The sequence below is a fragment of the Gopherus evgoodei genome, chromosome 11, assembly GCF_007399415.2.
Source record: "Gopherus evgoodei ecotype Sinaloan lineage chromosome 11, rGopEvg1_v1.p, whole genome shotgun sequence".
Classification (NCBI taxonomy): Eukaryota; Metazoa; Chordata; order Testudines; family Testudinidae; genus Gopherus; species Gopherus evgoodei.
Genome location: NC_044332.1, coordinates 20,465,644 through 20,483,986, shown reverse-complemented (window position 1 = coordinate 20,483,986; position 18,343 = coordinate 20,465,644). Strand labels below are relative to the sequence as shown.

Genomic DNA, 18,343 nt, shown 5'->3' with positions numbered 1-18,343 from the left:
TTTCTGGAAGAAGTAAAACTCTCTCAGGAATAACACTGGCAATGACAAAGAATAAGTAGAATTTCCTAGGTGAAGACAAGAAGAATGGTACAGAGGTGTGACAGATGTACTAGGCCCAAAGCCCCGCTACTGGAAGAACAGCCTCATAAGAACAGCCATAATTGGTCAGACCAAAGGTCCATCAAGTCCAGTATCCTGTCTTCCGACAGTGGCCAATGCCAGGTGCCTCAGCGGGAATGAGCAGAACAGGTAATTATCAAGTGATCCATCCCCTGTCACTCATTCCCAGCTTCTCGCAAACAGAGGCTAGGGACACCATCCCTGCCCATCCCGGCTAACAGCCATCGATGGACCTATCCTCCATTCATTTATCTAGTTCTTTTTTGAACCCGGTTATAGTCCTGGCTTTCACAACATCCTCTGGCAAGGAGTTCCACAGGTTGACTGTGCACTGTGTGGAAAAAAATTTCCTTTTGTTAGTTTTAAACCTGCTGCCGATTCATTTCATTGGGAGACCCCTAGCTCTTTTGTTATGAGGAGTAAATAACACTTCCTTATTTACTTTCTCCACGCCAGTCATGCTTTTATCGACCTCAATCACATCCCCCATTAGTGGTCTCTTTTCCAAGATGAAAAGTTACAGTCTTTAATCTCTCCTCACATGGCAGCCGTTCCATACCCCTAATAATTTTTGTTTCCCTTTTCTGAACCTTTTCCATGTCCAGTATCTTTTGAGATGGGATGACCACATCTGCACACAATATTCAAGATATGAGTGTACCATAGATTTATATAGAGACAATATATTTTCTGTCTTATCTATCCCTTTCTTAATGTTTCCCAACATTCTATTTGCTTTTTTGACTGCTGCTGCACATTGAATGGATGTTTTCAAAGAACTATCCACAATGACTCCAAGATCCCTTTCTTGAGTGGTAACTGCTAATTTAGACCCCATCATTTTATATGTATAGTTGGGATGATGTTTTCCAATGTGCATTACTTTGCATTCATCAACATTGAATTTCATCTGCCATTTTGTTGCCCAGTCATCCAGTTTTGAGAGATCCTTTTGTAGCTCTTCACAGTCTGCCTGGGACTTACTTATCTTGAGTAGTTTTGTACCATTTGCAAATGTTTCCAACTCACTGTTTACCCTCATGGTCCTACCATACCCCACCCCAGGTGAGTCCTCCAAGGTGCTTAGAGAGGCTGAGTGTGAAGCAGCCAATCAGAGCCCAGCAGACTCATGTAGTAAGATGAGGCCATGAAACATATACTCTTGTGTCAGAGGCCCAATCTGAGGCCTGAAGCCTGAACCAAAGTACTTCCTGGCATTGCTAAGCAAAAGCTGGGCTGTGTGCCAGAGGCAGGCCTCACTAACAGAAGTTGGCGAGAAGAGGGTTGTTAGAAGCAGGTGCATTCACATATAAGTGCTAATAAGAGGAACTTGTGCCAAGATGGCACCTGGACAGCCCAATACAAGGACATTCCATAGACCTAACAAGGAACAGGCAGGTGCATCTTAAAGACAGGGTCAAAAGGACAGCATGATAGACAGATCCGTTTGTCTGAAACAACATGATCAAAGGGGGAGACAGCACCCTAATGAGCCAAGGAGATGTACCTCAATATGTCACTAGGGATGAGTAGAGTAATTTGTCCTGTAACTATATAAAAGTAGGTCCCGGCATGTGCATCTTTGTCCAGCCTAGGGGGCAGTGTAGTGTCCCGCCACTGACTGGGCTGTGTCCATTGCCAGGGGGCACATATTTGTAGTATGTCCTGTAGAGTCTATAGGAAACTATTACTGTGCTTCATTTGTCAATAAACCTGGCTTGGGTTCCTTTGCACCTTACTAGAGTCTGTGGTCTTTGGGGGTTCTCTCAGGGTTTGCTGAGTCAGCTATCTGCGCAGAGTTGGGGCAGCACACAGAGAGAACATGCACGCAGCCAACTGTTATCATCGAACAAGAGCAGAGCCCCACACTGGTAGCTGCTGATAACTCATATAAAAGGAGCTGAGAAGTTCAGTTGTTGGCTGGAGCCAGAGGAGCAAGACTGGTGCTCTTGGTTTGGCTACTGGGACTCAAGCAAGACTTCATCCTGAGGTAAATGTAAAGCTGAACATGCTGGGGCTGTGGGGAAGTAGCCTAGGGAACAGTAGCAGCAACAGGTTAGTTAAGGGATGCAGCAGGTAGCTGCTATTTGTTGGGTCCCTGGGTTGGGACCCAGTGTAGTGGTTGGGCCCAGGTCTCCATCTGCCCTTCCCTGCTCTATCAGCCTGCAGGTGAAGTGGTTGAGTGCCCTTAGGAGGGAGATTACATTGGTGCAGGGAAGAAGCTGAAGACCCCAAAGGAGGTCATATGCATTGAACTTTAATATCCTGGAAGAGGGATGAACTGAACTGAAAGAGTGGGTCAGCTGCAGCTCACTACAGAGTGAAGAGTCTACAGGGAGGAACCCCTGGGGGCACTACTCCTTTCCAGAGCAGGGACTATTTGCGAATCAGCCCAGGGAGGGCTGCAGAAGATCAGCAAGGGTACTGTGATAGGCCCTGTTGGACTGTATACCCTAGTCTATTTTACTTCACAGATGGACTGTGTGAGACTCAGCTGGAGGGCTGAGTCACTGGAAAACCCATCTCAAAAAGAGAAACTGTTGATGCAGAGCACTGCAAAAGCAGAGAGAGAGAGCAGGCATGTGTACACCCACTAGGAGGCGCTCATGCAAAGTGAGAGGCCTTGCCCAATAGGATTAACGTAACAATGCTTTTAGAAGTGAGAGAAACCTTGATGCATTGGCATCACCAGATACAAGCTTGAAGTAGGTTTAAATACTATGGGCCTGATCATCACCTCCTACAGAAAAATCCTCACTCTGAGGATAAGTTGGCTGGAAACTCCAATATTCCCTTGATGGAATTTTCTTCCTGTTCTTCTCTGGAAGCAAAAAAGTATCTCACCTTGCACTGGAGAAACAGGTGTACAAACTTCAATTGTACAATAGAAGGAAAACATAACATATCAGCAACACTAACACAAACTCATATAATTTCTGAGGTTTATCACATGTAGAATCTTTTATTCTTTTGATTTGTCACACTTAAACCTTGATTATTTCATTTAAGGCATTTTTTGTTGCAATTTTTAAACTAGCTAGTTTCCATTGCAAATCTCTTGCAGTAGCAACGCTGTAATAATCTCAGCTTGTCCCTGATTGGGGAGAATGATCAGTAGGTGTGCGTGTGCGTATGTACGTACATACACAGCCACAGCCCAACTGTTTGGAGAAGCAGTGTGCTGAATAGGAGGGTTGCTGATCAGCTTGTTTTTAAACTTAAAGGAGAAATTAGGATTTTTTCCTATAAACTAGAGTTGAGGAAGCTAGAAAACATACCTGTTAAGTAAATGATTGTGTATGCTTGCATGTGTCTGGACATGTATTTTTCAATATTATAATTGCACTCCATTGTGGCTGAACAAATAGCAAACTACTCCAGAGATCTGGTCCTTTGTTCATTTAATCTCATCTGAGATTATGAGGTATGAGACTCAAAGCCACCTAGAGGCAATAGGAGTTTGTTTTTCACAGAATAGAGCTGTTCCACAAAGTCTCTCATTCTTTGGCTTCCATTTTACTGGTATAAGAAGTGCTATATTAGTCCAAATCCTATTTGTCATCTTCCCTGACCCAATGTAAAAACTGAGTACAGAATTTAGCCCAGTGGATGTGACCTAACTGTGTAAGCAAAACAAGAGTTGGCCTTTCATGTTAAGGCAATTAACACATTAAGTATCACTACTGACCCCCAAGATCAAGTATATCATAAACCCACTGACATAACCTTATTCCCAGATTTGGACCTTAGCGTCCAAAATATGGGGGTTAGCATGAAAACCTCCAAGCTTAGTTACCAGCTTGGACCTGGTACCTGCTGCCACCACCCAAAAAATTAGAGTGTTTTGGGGCACTCTGGTCCCCCTGAAAAACCTTCCCTGGGGACCCCAAGACCCAAATCCCTTGAGTCTCACAACAAAGGGAAATAATCCTTTTTCCCTTCCCCCCTCCAGATGCTCCTGGAGAGATACACAGACACAAGCTCTGTGAAACTACGCAGAGTGATTCCCCCTCTCCGTTCCCAATCCTGGAACAAAAGCACTTTCCTCTTCACCCAGAGGAAATGCCAAATCAGGCTAGCAATCCAACACACCGCTCTCCCCTTGATTTCTTCCTCCCACCAATTCCCTGGTGAGTACAGACTCAATTTTCCTGAAGTAAAGAAAAACTCCAACAGGTCTTAAAAGAAAGCTTTATATAAAAAGAAAGAAAAATTACAAATGTTCTCTCTGTATTAAGATGATACAACACAGGGTCAATTGCTTAAAAGAATATTGAATAAACAGCCTTATTTAAAAAGAATACAAATCAAAGCACTTCAGCACTTATATTCATGCAAATACCAAAGAAAAGAAACCATAGAACTTACTATCTGATCTCTTTGTCCTTACACTTAGAAACAGAAGACTAGAAAATAGAACTACTTCTCCAAAGCTCAGAGGAAACAGGCAGACAGACAAAAGACCCAGACACCCACTTCCCTCCACCCAAAGTTGAAAAAATCCGGTTTCCTGATTGGTTCTCTGGTCAGGTGTTTCAGGTGAAAGAGACATTAACCCTTAGCTATCTGTTTATGACACCCACAAATCCAACTCTTGGAAAAAACGAAGAACTAATTTTACTCTGCATGTTCCTTGGCCATTCCATTCTTAAAAGAAATCCCCTCGAATCTAGGAGCTGAAAATTATGTAGCTGCCTCCTCTAACATTAGACCATGTATTCATGTACAACAAAAGGTCTTACTTGTCTGGGATAGAGGCCACTTTTTTTTATTCGCAGCATTGTAGGTCTTGAATGACCACTATGCCTTAGCAACACACCAGCATAGTGACCTTTCTCCAATTATTTATGTGGTGGTTCTTTCTTCACCACACCAAACCTATGTAGATTTCACCATATATGTTTGTGGATTTTTTTTTCCCCCTCAACTCTTCCTTGCAGTGAGCATATAAAGGTATTATCAAACAGGATCCTTTTTCACACTTGTCTGTTTGCTCCTTGAGTAGTGATGCTCTCCTGCTCCCTTATTCTGCTATGTGGTTATGGTGCATGATGCATGTAATTATGCCTTGACCTTATTAGGTATAATGCAAATGATCCTTCTTTCTATTATATATGAAATCAGAGGTAAAATTCCCAGAGAACTGAAACATTCATGGACATCCTTAAAATTAAGAACCCTCAAGCATACAGTAGATAACTCGCATTTGGAACACTATGCAGAAGTGAGTGAAGCTGTATTAGCAACATTAAGGAAAAGATGACTAGTCACATAAGAGACATTATTATCAGGGTATATTTGTTGAACATTGAGCAACAACTGCCAAGAAAAAGATGGACTAGACAGCTTTGTGAGTCTGTTTACACACAAACACAAAGTGTATGCACTCAATATACATATAGTACTATATAGTTGAAAATAGGGCCTTTAATGTGTATAAAATTGTATCCAGTTGATACTTGATGAGATTGAACTTGCAAAACATTTTTAAAAGCTCTTTGTCATATCAATGCATCCCTTGTACAAGAAAGGTTAAATATTAACACTTCAAATGTCTTTTTACTTGTGAAGTACCTGAAGGTTTTTTTTTTTTTTCATTTTTGTGAATTAGGTGATCTTATCTCCATTTTACAGATTGAAAAATGGTTGGAGAAATTAAGACCTATTTTGTCAAATCTCAGGCACCTAATTCCAGTTTGGGTTACCTGAGTAAAAATAGCTTAACTTTTGAAGTGATAAACATCTACAATTCAATCAGTGGGTGTTCAGAAAATCAGGCTACTTGTATTTAACTATCTCAATGTGGGTTTAGGTACCCCTGGGTGACTCATGGGAGGGACACAAAGAGGGCACCAGCTAAAGGGCGGAGCAAGTGACCTCCCTACGTGACTCCTCCCATGGCCTCTCCCATGACGCTTACATCTTATTGGCCTGGAGTGCTTTCAGGACCATGACTTGGTCACCTACTCCGAAGAAATGCTCTCTGGCATGTTTATCATATAAGGCCTTTTGCTCTTGTTGAGCATCCTGTAGGTTTTCTTGAGCAAGGGAGTTTGAGGGTGTTTGGCAGGTTTGTTACAAAGTCCAAAATGTTAGTTCCTGGAGAAGATGTAATCCCCTCCCATTGCTGCTTTACCAACTGTAATGGCCCCTTAACTTCATGGCCATAAACAAGTTTAAAAGGTGACGATCCCACACTGGGATGTGGTACAGCCCAGTAGGCAAAGTAACTGCTGCAACACTAGGTCCCAACCATTGGAGTGCTCATTCACGAATTTACGTATCATGGCCCCCCCAAAGTCCCATTGAACTTTTCCACTAGGCCATTTGTTTGGTGATGGTAGGGGGTGGCAACCAAATGGTTTACCCCATGAGCTTCCCAAAGACGTTGCATGGTTCCTGCCAGGAAGTTAGTTCCCGAATCTGTAAGGATGTTGGAAGGCCAACCTACCCTGGCAAAAATGTCTGTCAATGCCTGGCTCATGCTTTTAGCCCTGGTGTTGCTTAGAGCTACTGCTTTCGGCCATCAGGTCGCAAAATCCATGAAAGTCATTATGTACAGCTTTCCTCTGGGTGGTTTCTTAGGGAAAGGACCCAGAATATCCACAGCTACACACACTGAAATGGAACCTTAATGATGGGGAGTGGCTAGAGAGGGGTTTTGACCTGGTCTTGGGGCTTTCCGACCCTCTGGCACACCTCACAAGAGGGGACATAGGTAGAAACATCCTTGCCCATCCCCTCCCACTGGAATGACTTCCCTAAATGGTCCATGGCCTTGTTCACCCCAGCATGGCCACTAGGGTGATCATGGGCTAAGCTCAAGAGCTTTTCCCTATGCTTAGTTGGAATTACCAACTGTCTCTGCGGATTCCAGTCCTCCTTAGGTCCACCAGAAAGGGTCTCCTTGTATAAGAGTCCTCCTTCCATAACAAACCTGGACTGTTAGAAGAGCTAAGAAGCAGTGGATCGTTCCATGCCGAGTCACTCATCTGCTTCCTGCTCTGCCTGGAACTGCTCCCTTGATGCTCGAGACATTAGTTCGTCGCTGGGTTGTGGGCTTGGGCTTGGTCCCACTGGAAGCAATGCAAGTGATGGGGTTGTTTCCATTGACTGTGAACCACTCTCCGCTGGTGCATTAAGTGGTATTTCAGCCTCTGGTTCAGCCTCCTGCGTCAGTTTAGCTGCGGCTGCAAGTGCAGGCTCTGTGGCGCCCTCTGGTGCTGGCTCCCCTGACTCTGGCAGGGTTGCAAACACGGGCTTCCAGGAACTGGATTTACAACTGCTGCCATAGACTCTGGTCTGGAGTCTAGTTCCACCACCTCTGGCTGGGTGCCTGGAGGAGGCTCAGGAATGGAGTTTGGTGTGGAGTCCTGTTTAGCCTGGCTGCAGGTGACCATCCCCACCCTTTTTGTTAGCCTCACATGGTTGGCTGTCTTCTCCCAGCAGCATGGGAATGGAATAATCATCATAGACTGCAAAAGTCCACATTCCTGACCAGCCCTTGTACTGGACAGGCAACCTGGCTGTAGGCAAGTTAAAAGGGTTGGCCTTAAAGGGTTGCACTGTCACTTGGGCCTCTGGGTGGATGAATTTGGAGTCTACCAGGGATTGGTGGATAGCTGACACCTGTGCTCCAGTGTCTCTCCATGCAGTAATCTTTCTCCCACCCACACTAAGTTTCCCTTTGCTCTGGGGGTATTTGTGAGACATCTGGGCCAGAAGGCTCTTGGTGGGACTCTGGGGTGATGAGTTGTAGTCAGCTGGTGCTCTTGGGGCAGTTGGCTTTCACATGCCCCAGCTCATTACATTTAAAGCATCGCCCAGCTGACTGTGGGCTGGAGCAAGGTGGGTGGTTGGAGAGTCGAGTGGTGGGATGAGAGGGCATCTGGGGTCTCCCTGGCTGTTTGGAGAACTCCTCCTTGCGAGATGGGGCTTTGCTCTGACCCTGATGGTGGGATGTTGTCTTGGGTTGCCCCTTCTGGCATCCGCTCCAACTGCTACTAGCTTTCCTTCTTCTCCATCACCTCCACCCATTTGGTTCCGATCTCCCCTGCCTCGGTTACAGTTTTGGGCTTCCCCTCTAGGATGTACTTTTCTGTTTCCTCAGGAACACCCTCTAAGAACTGCTCCATTTGCATTAGGAAAGACAGATCTTCCAGAGATTTAACACTTGCTCCTGATATCTAAGCATCCCCATTGTTTACAATGTGGTAGGTATGTCAGGAAAATGCCACATCTGGTTTCCATTTTACGGCTCTGAATTGCTGACGGGCATGCTTGAATGTTAGCCCCATTCTAATTCTGGCCTTTTGTTTTAAAAGGTTGTACTCGTTCATGTGTTCTTTAGGCATTTCAGCGGCCACCTCTGATAAGGGTCCACTGAGTTGCAGCCTCAGCTCCACCATATACTGTTCTATAGGGGTGTTGTACCCAAGGCAGGCCCTTTCAAATTTTTTCTAAGAAAGTCTCTGTATTGTCACCTACCTTGTATGTGGGGAATTTCTTGGAATGGGGAGCAGTACCTGGAGAAGCAGTGTTAGGGTTTCCTGGTTGATCCAGTTTAGCCTTTTCCAGCTCTAAGTGCTTCAGCTCTAATGCCGCCTCCAAGCACTTCGCCCGATTTCCACATCTAACTGCTTCGCCTCTTTCTGCTTCTGCTTCCAAGCGCTTTGCCTGTCTCCTCCTCCTCCTTCACTTCCAACTCCAAGTGCTTTGCCTCTCTTTTGTCCTCTGCTTCCAAACACATCATCTGTAGGAAGAAATCCCTGTCTTCCAAAGTCAGAACTTGGTCTAGGTTAAGGGCAGCCTTCCAGCTTGGCACCTGGATCTTGGTCAGGGAGTAGGCTGACCCTTCCCTCCTGGGAAGTCCCGGTCCCCCATCCGCTCCCTTCATTTCTGTCATGGAGCTGGATGTCTGGGCTTGATCTGGGTCTGTCTTCTTCATGGTGTGCTGCTTTGGGAGGACTGTTTTTCAAAGGTTTTGGTGCCTGATTTCAACCTCAGGCTACGCAGCCTGTGCATAACTATTTTGTTGCTATGAAGCTAGAAAAGATAAAAACATAAATTGCTTGTTGGACTCCCTGGCTTCTATGGTGTGTCTGTTCCCCCTCCAGCAGCAAAGAAAAAAGAGAGGGAAAAAAACCCCTCCCTGGCTAAGATGTGAAAAAATTATCTAAGTTATTTTCAGTAACAAAGAAGGAAGGTTATTTTGCCAGTTGTGGTAGGTAGAGAGCTATGGTAAGAGAGGTTCATGTATCAATTTTGTCATGGTTTGAAGTTGAAAAGCTTTTCTGTGTATTCCAAATAATCTGAACATATGAACTATAAGGCAGTTAAGTTATTTTTACAGGTTTCATTGCAAGGATATGAAATAGAAATCCATCAGATAGCTAATGGTGAAACAATTACAGCTAATACTTTTTGCTGCCTCCCAGATGGATGGTAGGATCAGTAAAGCCAATTAGCCAGAGTGATGTTCTAGATTTGGTGCTGTGTAACTGTGCTCTCATTACTGGGTTACTGCATTTTGAACTAACAACAATGAATTGGGCAATCCAATTCCCTGTTCATCTTCTGCCTTCTTTTCTGAGTTTGGATGCCTCTATTGGTCTCTTTGTCCCCTAATTTCCTATCTGTAGAAGAGGGATTATCTTAATCCTAGGCATGTGGTGGGCAGGGTGGCTCCAAACGGAGATACATTAAAGAACCCTGAGTCGTGGTGATGAGGGCCAGTTATGTACCTTAGCTTGAATTGTAGACAGATTTTGTTAGTTAGAATGAGCGAGTTGTGTAACTGATGCAAAACATTCCACGTGCCCATATGTGATCTAAATTAAAGATCCGTTCAGAGAGTGGTATGCTATAGCACGGCTTGGATTTAAGTCCCTAACTCACTTCTACCGGCCGCTTCAGTACCTCATAGCTCTGAAACGGCTTGGTCTTGAACCGCCCTGCCTAGTTGTTGTCGTAGCTGAGACCTGCACTTGGTAAATGTGTGGAGCCCGTGCAGGGGCTGTGGGTGGGGGTGTGAGCACTGGTTGTGGGTGTAGCCTGGAGATTTATAGCCATAACCTACCTGGCCACGTGCTGCTGCTGGCACCTGCTGGACTGCAGCCGAGGGGAGGGCCGTGTACGGAGGAGGGAAGCGTGGGGCCCGCCGAGGGAGACAAGAGCCCAGGTAGGGTGGGCTACAGCCGGAGGCGTGTGCAAGGGCTTAGGGCACGCGCACATGCACACACCGCGGTGCCGCTTTAAGAGCCCGCACCCGGCCACTCAGGAGCGCGCCCCGTAGCCAATCAGGACGCTGTAGCGGCGCTGAGGCGTGTCCAATGGCAGGCGGCGGAGGGCGGTGCGGGGCACTATTGTTGATGAGGCACAGGGAGCAGGCGAGTCGGCAGTTGGCTGCGCGCGGGGCCTTACGCGCGGGGAGCGGGGGTGCGAGGTGTTCACGCTCCTTTGAGGAGCCGCCCGCGGTCTCTCCCGGAGCTGGACACGCCATGTCCCACCAGCGCGTGAGGCGCAATGGCTCCCCCACCCCTGCTACCTCCTTGGGGGGAGGGGGGCCAACCGTGGCGGCAGGCGGGGGAGCGAGCAGCCGCTTGCAGCCCATGCGGGCCACGGTGCCCTTCCAGCTCAAGCAGCAGCAGCAACAACATGGCAGCCCCACGAGGAGCGGCGGCGGCGCCGCAGGCGGGGGTCTTTCACGCGCCGCGCCTGCCTCACGCAGCACCAGCCCCACGCGCGCAGCGCCCCCGAACGGCGGCGGCAGCGCGCGCGCCAGCCCCGCGGTGGCCACGCAGACGCCCGGGGGAGGGGGCGGCAGCGGCCCCGCCGCCTCTGTCTCCTCGCGCGGCAGCCCCACGCGCGCCGGCGGGGCGGGAGCTCGTGGGAGTCCCCCGCGCCCTCACCAACTGCCGCCCCCTCCTCCCCCGCCGCCCCCTCCGCTGCCAGGCTCTGTTCTCTCCCCCCGCGCCTCTCCCGTCCCGCCTTTGCCGGAGGGCAGTGCCACTGCCTCGGCGAGCAGGGTCCGGCATCGCCAGCGGCGGCGGTCCCCGGAGCAGGGCAGGAGCTCCCCGGAGAGGAAGAGCCCCAGCTCCCCCGTCTGCAAAGGTGAGAGAGTGAGTGTGTGGGCAACGGAGAGCCTGGGGCGCAGCCTTTCCTCTCTTGGCAGCTTTGCTGGCCCCCTTCGGCTGCGGGATAATGGTGTGACGGGGGCGAGGCGCCGCATGACGGGGTGGCAGCAAGGCCCTGTGTCTGTGGGTGGGTACAGTGGTAGCAAGGGGGGGGGTAGCTGGGGACCCGGTCAGGTGGAAAGGTGGTTGGCTTGGGCATTGGAAAGGTGGGTCATGGTGGTGATGGTGGCTGAGGCCTCAAAGTAGTAGGGAGAGGGCGGCAAGGGGCACTAGAAACGTGGGCTGTGGTGGCTCAAAGCCTGCGTGGTTAAGGTGGGTAGGGGATGTACTCATCTCCTGGGGGGGATGGCAGTGCTCGGCCCAGTGTGGCTGCACTGAGTGCTGAAGTGCCACTGCATCCAAGGTAGTAGTGGAAACTTTTTCTGTCAGGGTATGTTTACACTGCAATTAAAAATCTGCAGCTGGCCCATGTCAGCTAACTTAGGCTTGCAGGGCTTGAGCTAAGCCACAGATTTTTAATTGCCATGTAGACATATCCTTGCAGTAATGGATGTTCCAGCTCCTCAACATGTCACTTGCTGTAGAGGAAAGTATTGTTTAGTATGGGCCTGAAAGTCAGGACATTTTGTGTTCTATGCCTGGTTCCTCCACTGACTTGCGTGTCTTTGAGAAAGTCACTTGAGAATCAGACAAAGTGATGTCTGACTGTAACTCAGGAATAATGATTTTCGCTTTGGTGGCAGAGGGGGACATGGTAATTAACTTTTTGAACAGCAATTTACGTACATAAAGTTCTAAGTAAGAACAAGTATTTCTGGAGGGCAGAGGAGGTTTGGGAGGGTGAGGAAAAAGTGGGGATGTGCTCAGACTTGTCTGACTTTTTCTTCAGGACCAGTTTAACATCACTTTCTGGCTTGCTGCAATGTTTATGTAGTGAATGGCTGATGGCACTATTACTCTTTTCACTTGCTAGTTCTGTCATCATTCAGTTACAGAATGGCAGTACTGCAGTATTTTTTTATGCTGTTCTTAGTATTTACCAAAAGCAGAAAGCATAGAGGGAGAAGAAAATGAGATAAAATACTAAGACCTTCTGTAGAGCACGATTCTCAAACAAAAAGAACAAGAGTACTTGTGGCACCTTAGAAACTAACAAATTTATTTCAGCATGAGCTTTTGTGAGCTACAGCTCACTTCTTCAGATGCACAGAATGGAACACACAGACAGGAGATATTTATACATACAGAGAACATGAAAAGATGGAGGTATGCATACCAACAGGAAGAGTCTAATCAATTGAGATGAACTATCGTCAGCAGGGGAAAAAAAACTTTTGAAGTGATAATTAAGATGACCCATAGAAGGTGTGAGGAGAACTTAACATAGGGAAATAGATTCTCAAACAGGGGTCCAGGGTCCCCTAGGGGTCCCTGAGCACATTTCAGGGAGTCCATCAAGGACCAAGCCTGAGCCCCACTACCTCCACCCTCTGACTCACGTCAGTGTGCCACCCAGCCTTTATGGGGTGGTGGGAGATGCAACCAAAAATTGGAGCATCACTGCAGAGGAGAGATCTCCCCCTGCCATCAAAGGGGTTACCTCACAGACACTGACTCCATGAGCAGGCAGCAGCTAGCCCAGGAGACACACCACTGCTCTGCCATGCTACTACATCAGCAGTTTAGGGAGCAGGGCCAAAAGGAAGGTAGAAATCGGGGGGGGAGGGGGAACACAACACATGACTTTGTGTGTCCCTATTGCCCCAGGTTTGTCTATTTAAGTTTAGGGGTCCTTGAGTAAAAAATAGGGTTTGAACCACTGCTGTGGACTGCTCGTCCCAATTCAGACCCATGAGCGGTGTGATGTTGTCTAGATTGTAATATTGCTCTGGGACCATACAAAGGGAACAGTGAGAACTCCTTGATTTCCATCATAGTGTTGCCTGTGAGTCTGTGATCAGGAGGTAATTGAAGTATTCATTTTAGGGTACTCACAATTTTTTAAAATGTATATGCAGTGTCTCTCTCACTAACTGCCACCGGTGTCAGCCCTGCAGAATGATGTGTGTGCAGGGGAGTGATGACAAACTTCCAATATAATGAAGCATTTTGGCTACTATTAGTAAATTGTGTAGATAATTAAAATACATTTCCTAGTAAACTAAAACTTAAGGGATATGTAGAAGCTGAAGATGGTACTAAATGCTTGCATATGCTGTTTTGTTTTGCCTTAAATAGTGTGTGTGCAGGAGCACTCCTCATACTACAGGGATCTCAAACTCAGATCACCATAAGAGCCACATGAGGACTAGTACATTGGCCCAAGGCCCGCCATCACTGACACTTTTTCATACAAAGATACAAAAGCCGCCCCCCATGCCTCCAGCCCTGCCCCCACTCCACCCCTTCCATGAGGCCCTCCCCCTGCCTATTCCAACAGCTTCCCCAAAGTCTCTGTCCCAACTCCACCCCTTCCCTGCCCCTATTCCAACCCCTGCCCCAAATCCCCAGCCTCTTCTCCTCCTCTTCCCCTGGGTGCGCTGCATCCCTGCTTCTCCCCCCTCCCTCCTGGAAAGTCCTAAGCGCTGGGAGATAGAGGAGCAGGGACGCGGCACGCTTGCGGGGATGGAGGCAGGGGATGAGGGGAGCTATGGCAGGCTGCAGGAAATAACTCCGCAGGCCACGTGTTTGAGACCCCTGCTTTGGTTTGTGTAGGCTGAGCTCATTGTACATACCAGGGGCTCTTTGCATCCCTGCATTTCCCCCCACAAGCTCCTTTATGTCACCCTCCCATCTTCCCTCCCCCTCCACCCGCGCCCCTGACACCTTGCAACTTCCCGTCTCCTTGTTGAGGGGAGATGGAGGGACCTCAGAAGGAGGGACACAGAGCCCCTATCATCAAGGGTGTGGCGGGGGAGTGGGATTGACAGTGTAAACAGAGGTTCTGTTATTGGGAGGAGAATGGGGGACCCTGGTATGGGAGCACGGGGGATGGAGGGACACACAGAACATTTTGGCAGGGGGAGATTATGGGAGACATTAATGGGTGCCATGAACGCAGTTGTTTTGAATGATCTATAGACAATCGTATAGGTGCTTGAGGCTGTGGCTTTGCTAACAAGCCATTGGGCTTCATATGTCCCTGTTTTTCCCTCTTTCCATTTTCTGACCATCACCACCCCTCTGCCCCAAATAAAATCAGTAGGGTTCTGGCCATTGATGCCTAGAACATTCTCTGGGATCTTGGAATTGATTGGATGTGGTGTTCAAAAGTTATCACGTTACAGGTGCAGAGAAGTGTTACTGAGTTGAATGTAAGGCCTTTGCAATCTTGGTCAAAAAACGTTGCCTGAAATAGTATGAGGGAGTATTTATAATTATTTTTCCCTACAAGATTGTGAAACATGTGACAAGTTATGGCTACTGAAGTTGTTACTGTCTCATGAAGTTGCGTGTGCTGATCCACACTGTAGAATTCGTATCTCAGTAGTTGTAATTTTCAATTCTTTCACCTCCCCCAGACTGAAAGCCTCATTTTGATCAATGTTTCTGTCTTATCTGGCCAGGGGAGATATACAAGATTGCTTCTGAACCTGTGTTTCAGGTGACAGTGTACAAGTCCTTTATCAGATCATTAGATAGGAGCACAGTCCTATCTGCACAATCTTCAGTTCCCTAGTCTAGAAAACTGACAAACCTACTTTACTGTCTCTCTGGCTAATTATTTTGTTTACATAAAAATCAAGGTCTGGCAACAAACCAATAACTTGGTCACTAATTGTACATATTTATGCAAACATATCTTAAGTATATAAAGGAACTACCTGTTCTCTATCAGGATGTGGAAACACTTTGTACCATAACATGCATTTAACCAGTAGCAAGTGTCTAAATATCTTTAACAGCAGCTTTTGTGTTGACCTGAATTATGAAACAAAGCAAGCTTGTTTTTCATTATGGTTGTTGCTATTTATACTGAGTGGTCTATTACTTTATATATTATTGGTAGTTACAATGAGTTGACTAGACTTTTTTCCCCCTTGTATGGGGGGAAAAATTGTAGTATTGTTAACTGGTTTTGCTAATAAAATTGAAGCTAAGGACCTGCAAACTGCTTCATGGTGATGTTTAGATAATCTACTGCTCAATAGTAATTTCATCTTTCTGGCTTTTGGAATGGGTTAATGATGGCTTAAACTATTGCACCTGTTTGTAACCACAAATTTTGGAGATTAAAACTTACTTTGGATAATCCCAAAGCATGTCTGCTTCTAAATTTAGATGCTGCTTCATAACCTTTGTTCAGTTTTCTACTAAAAGGTGTGATCTTTCTGGCAAGCAGCTGAAGAGAAATTTTGAATGGATAAGTTTACTAAAACCTGCTTGACTCAGTGTTTGACTAGGGCTGGTACTCAAAGCTTAGAAATATGACTAGCTGTCTTTTTTATTTTTAGTTTAGGGATTTTGAACTGAGTTGTGACTTAGATAAGGATTGACATTTAACTCGATGTGCTGTTTGATTTTTTTCCGTAGCTACTGCTGTCTAGTTCTTCCTATGCATTTGACTTGTAAACTCAGAAGTTGAGGTTCATCAGCTTTTACTCTCTTCTTGCTGTTAAGCCTTTTTCTGTGCTCCATTTTGACTGGAAGCTAAGTATTGGCATCACTCTTTGGAAAAAAACAGCCTTTGGTTAAATGCTTCAGAGGTCAGAAATGTGTTAGGCACCAGAGGAAGATAAATTATTTTTCCTCCTTATGGGAATGGCCCTCTGTAATTATGTCCACTAATAGCCTAATTAGTAGCTTTATAAAATATATAATATATTTTAGCCACATGTGATTGGTTTCTTGAATCTCATGTTTGTTAAGGTGAGATTTCAGTAGATTTTGGCTCCAGAACTCTTGTTCTTAAATAGTATGAACATAGTACCAATTCACCAATAAAGATTTTGTTGCCTTAATGGTGAATTAACTACAACAGGGTATACTTTTTCTGTATTTTTTCCCTGCTGCTTTCACTGAGGACAAGAAATGTCTTTCTCCAGCTCCCTCAGTCTAGATACTGATTAATTTGTTCACTTTATTCTCACTCTCTTGGCTCCTCCTCAGAGTGTCCTTTCTTGGATTTTTATGTTTGCCAGCTCTATCTCCCTTTGGCCTGTCAGGAACCATGTAGTATTATTCATAGTAACTTGCGTTATAGTGCGATCTAGGAACCCCCACAAAGGAACATGTTTTTGTTGTGCTGGGCACTGTAAAAACAAGTAACAGGCAAGACTATCTGTGTTCCAGAAAGTGCATAAACAGTGGATGAAATAGAAAGAGAAGCCAATTGGAAGCTGGGCAAAAGTTTAACAAAGGATGGCCAAGTTCAGTAGAATAAGCAGGAGATAGGCTGCTTTTGGGAAGGCAGACAGGTTTCTCTCAGAGCTCTTATTAGTGCTGTCTCTTCAGTTTTTCCCCCCCTCATTTTCCATTCCCCTATGCTTAGCAGCAGTCTGGTAGTGGGAGAGTTCTTTTCTGGAACAGGAGAGGAAGGCGCTGGATGTTCTTAATACGGGAGCTGTTTTCACAGCGCTTCTAAGCAATTGCAGTGGTACAGCCAAACCCAGCAGTAAGATCAATGGGCTGCACTGTCAACAAACAACATTCTCATTTGGGGCCAAATTAATGATCTGGGAACAAGTTCTTGCTATTTAGTATTCTAGTAACTCATCTCTCCCTGTTGATACAGTGCCCCTCAAATGATATCTTCTTACTGATTTGGCTGTTAGTACTAGAAGCGGGGAGAAAATGCGTGCTGTTGGGGAACCTTGGCTTCCAAACTGTCACTATGAGATTAGAGTATTCTTTTGCCAAAAATGTCCCAGGTAGGACCCAGTTCTGGGCATGTTACTTCTTTTTGCTCCCATCCACATCTTCGGATTTCTCCAAACAGGGGCTCCTAGTTTAAAACTACCCAGTTTTTCCAAGCGTTTACTGATTGATCACCCCAGATTTAAATTATTTGAACAGCCTGTTTGACTCCAGGAAAGTCTCTCTTTATCATCCCCTTCTGGTCCCTTCCAATCATGCATTTTTAACACCTTTGATTAGCTTTGCTCTTTCAAGCCCTGTTTGCAGGATACCTTGAGGATGTAGCTCATTAATCCTGGAAATAACTCTGCTTATTCAGGGATGTGCATGCATGTGCACTCTACCAACCTAAAAGAAGCTTACTGCATGTTCCAAGATGTTCACACCACTAATGCTTCCTGTGGTTCACAAGCCAAGAGACAAACTGCCAGTTGCAAGTAATGCCGTTTGGGCTGGTGTCTGCTTCTTAGGTGTTGTGAGGGGAATTGTCTCCTTAGACCATGCTCTCTACTGTTCAGAACAGTGGTCAGCAATACCACCTAGTGGTTCAGATCCAGGGGGTTGGCAGTAGTACACAATGTTTCAAGTCCAGGGAGTTGGTGGAATGGGAACCTGGGCCCTCCCACTCCTCTGGGTTCCATCCCAGGGCCCTGAGGCAAGCAATTGAGGTGTGTTGTCTGGGTATGGGTATCATCCAGCTTACTCCCTGGGATACTTCTACCATATCCTGGCCACTTCAGAGGCAAAGTGAAAGCTTGGCTTATGGTCTGCACAGTACCCTCTTAAAGAGATTGCCTTCCCCACTTAGGAGCAGCTACTCTGCTGTCTCTTCTGTGGTGGCTAGTAGTTCTGAGTTGAGAGTGGCTCCATGGCAATGTGAAATTCCTGCTGGATGTCCGTAGAGCTGCCACTGCGGGTCTGCTCCATTGCACAAACTGCCATGACGGAGCTGTGCTGGGTCCTTTTAAGCTACACATCTGTTGAGAGCACACCTAGCATGTGTTGCTGGGCGGAGCCTCCTGTGACCAGAGCTGCCCTTTGTTCCCTAGTGTGGGATTTGTACACCCATCACAGGGGTTTATGAACCTAGAGGTTATTTCTGATAGCCAGCCGGAGAAAGGAAAGCATCCAGGTACACTACTATCTAGATGACCTTTTAATGAAGGCTTGCTTTTTACAAGGTTGTAGCTGTCCTTATGTGCAGTGCAATGCTGGTACTATATTTTCATGGT

The 18,343-nt window shown here is 46.5% G+C and overlaps 1 protein-coding gene across 2 annotated transcripts in view; it reads left to right on the top strand.

Moving 5' to 3' along the window:
* The first annotated feature begins 10,469 nt into the window (after positions 1 to 10,469).
* Positions 10,470 to 18,343, top strand: part of FAM117B (family with sequence similarity 117 member B) — a 74,903-nt gene continuing 67,029 nt past the window's right edge. Inside the window, exon 1 of one of the 2 annotated variants that reach the window (XM_030580301.1) lies at positions 10,470 to 11,232. In XM_030580301.1, the coding sequence (XP_030436161.1) occupies positions 10,491 to 11,232 (742 nt within the window). In that variant the 5' untranslated portion in view covers positions 10,470 to 10,490. The remainder of the gene's footprint in view (positions 11,233 to 18,343) is intronic. The other variant, XM_030580302.1, reaches the window with a different exon arrangement.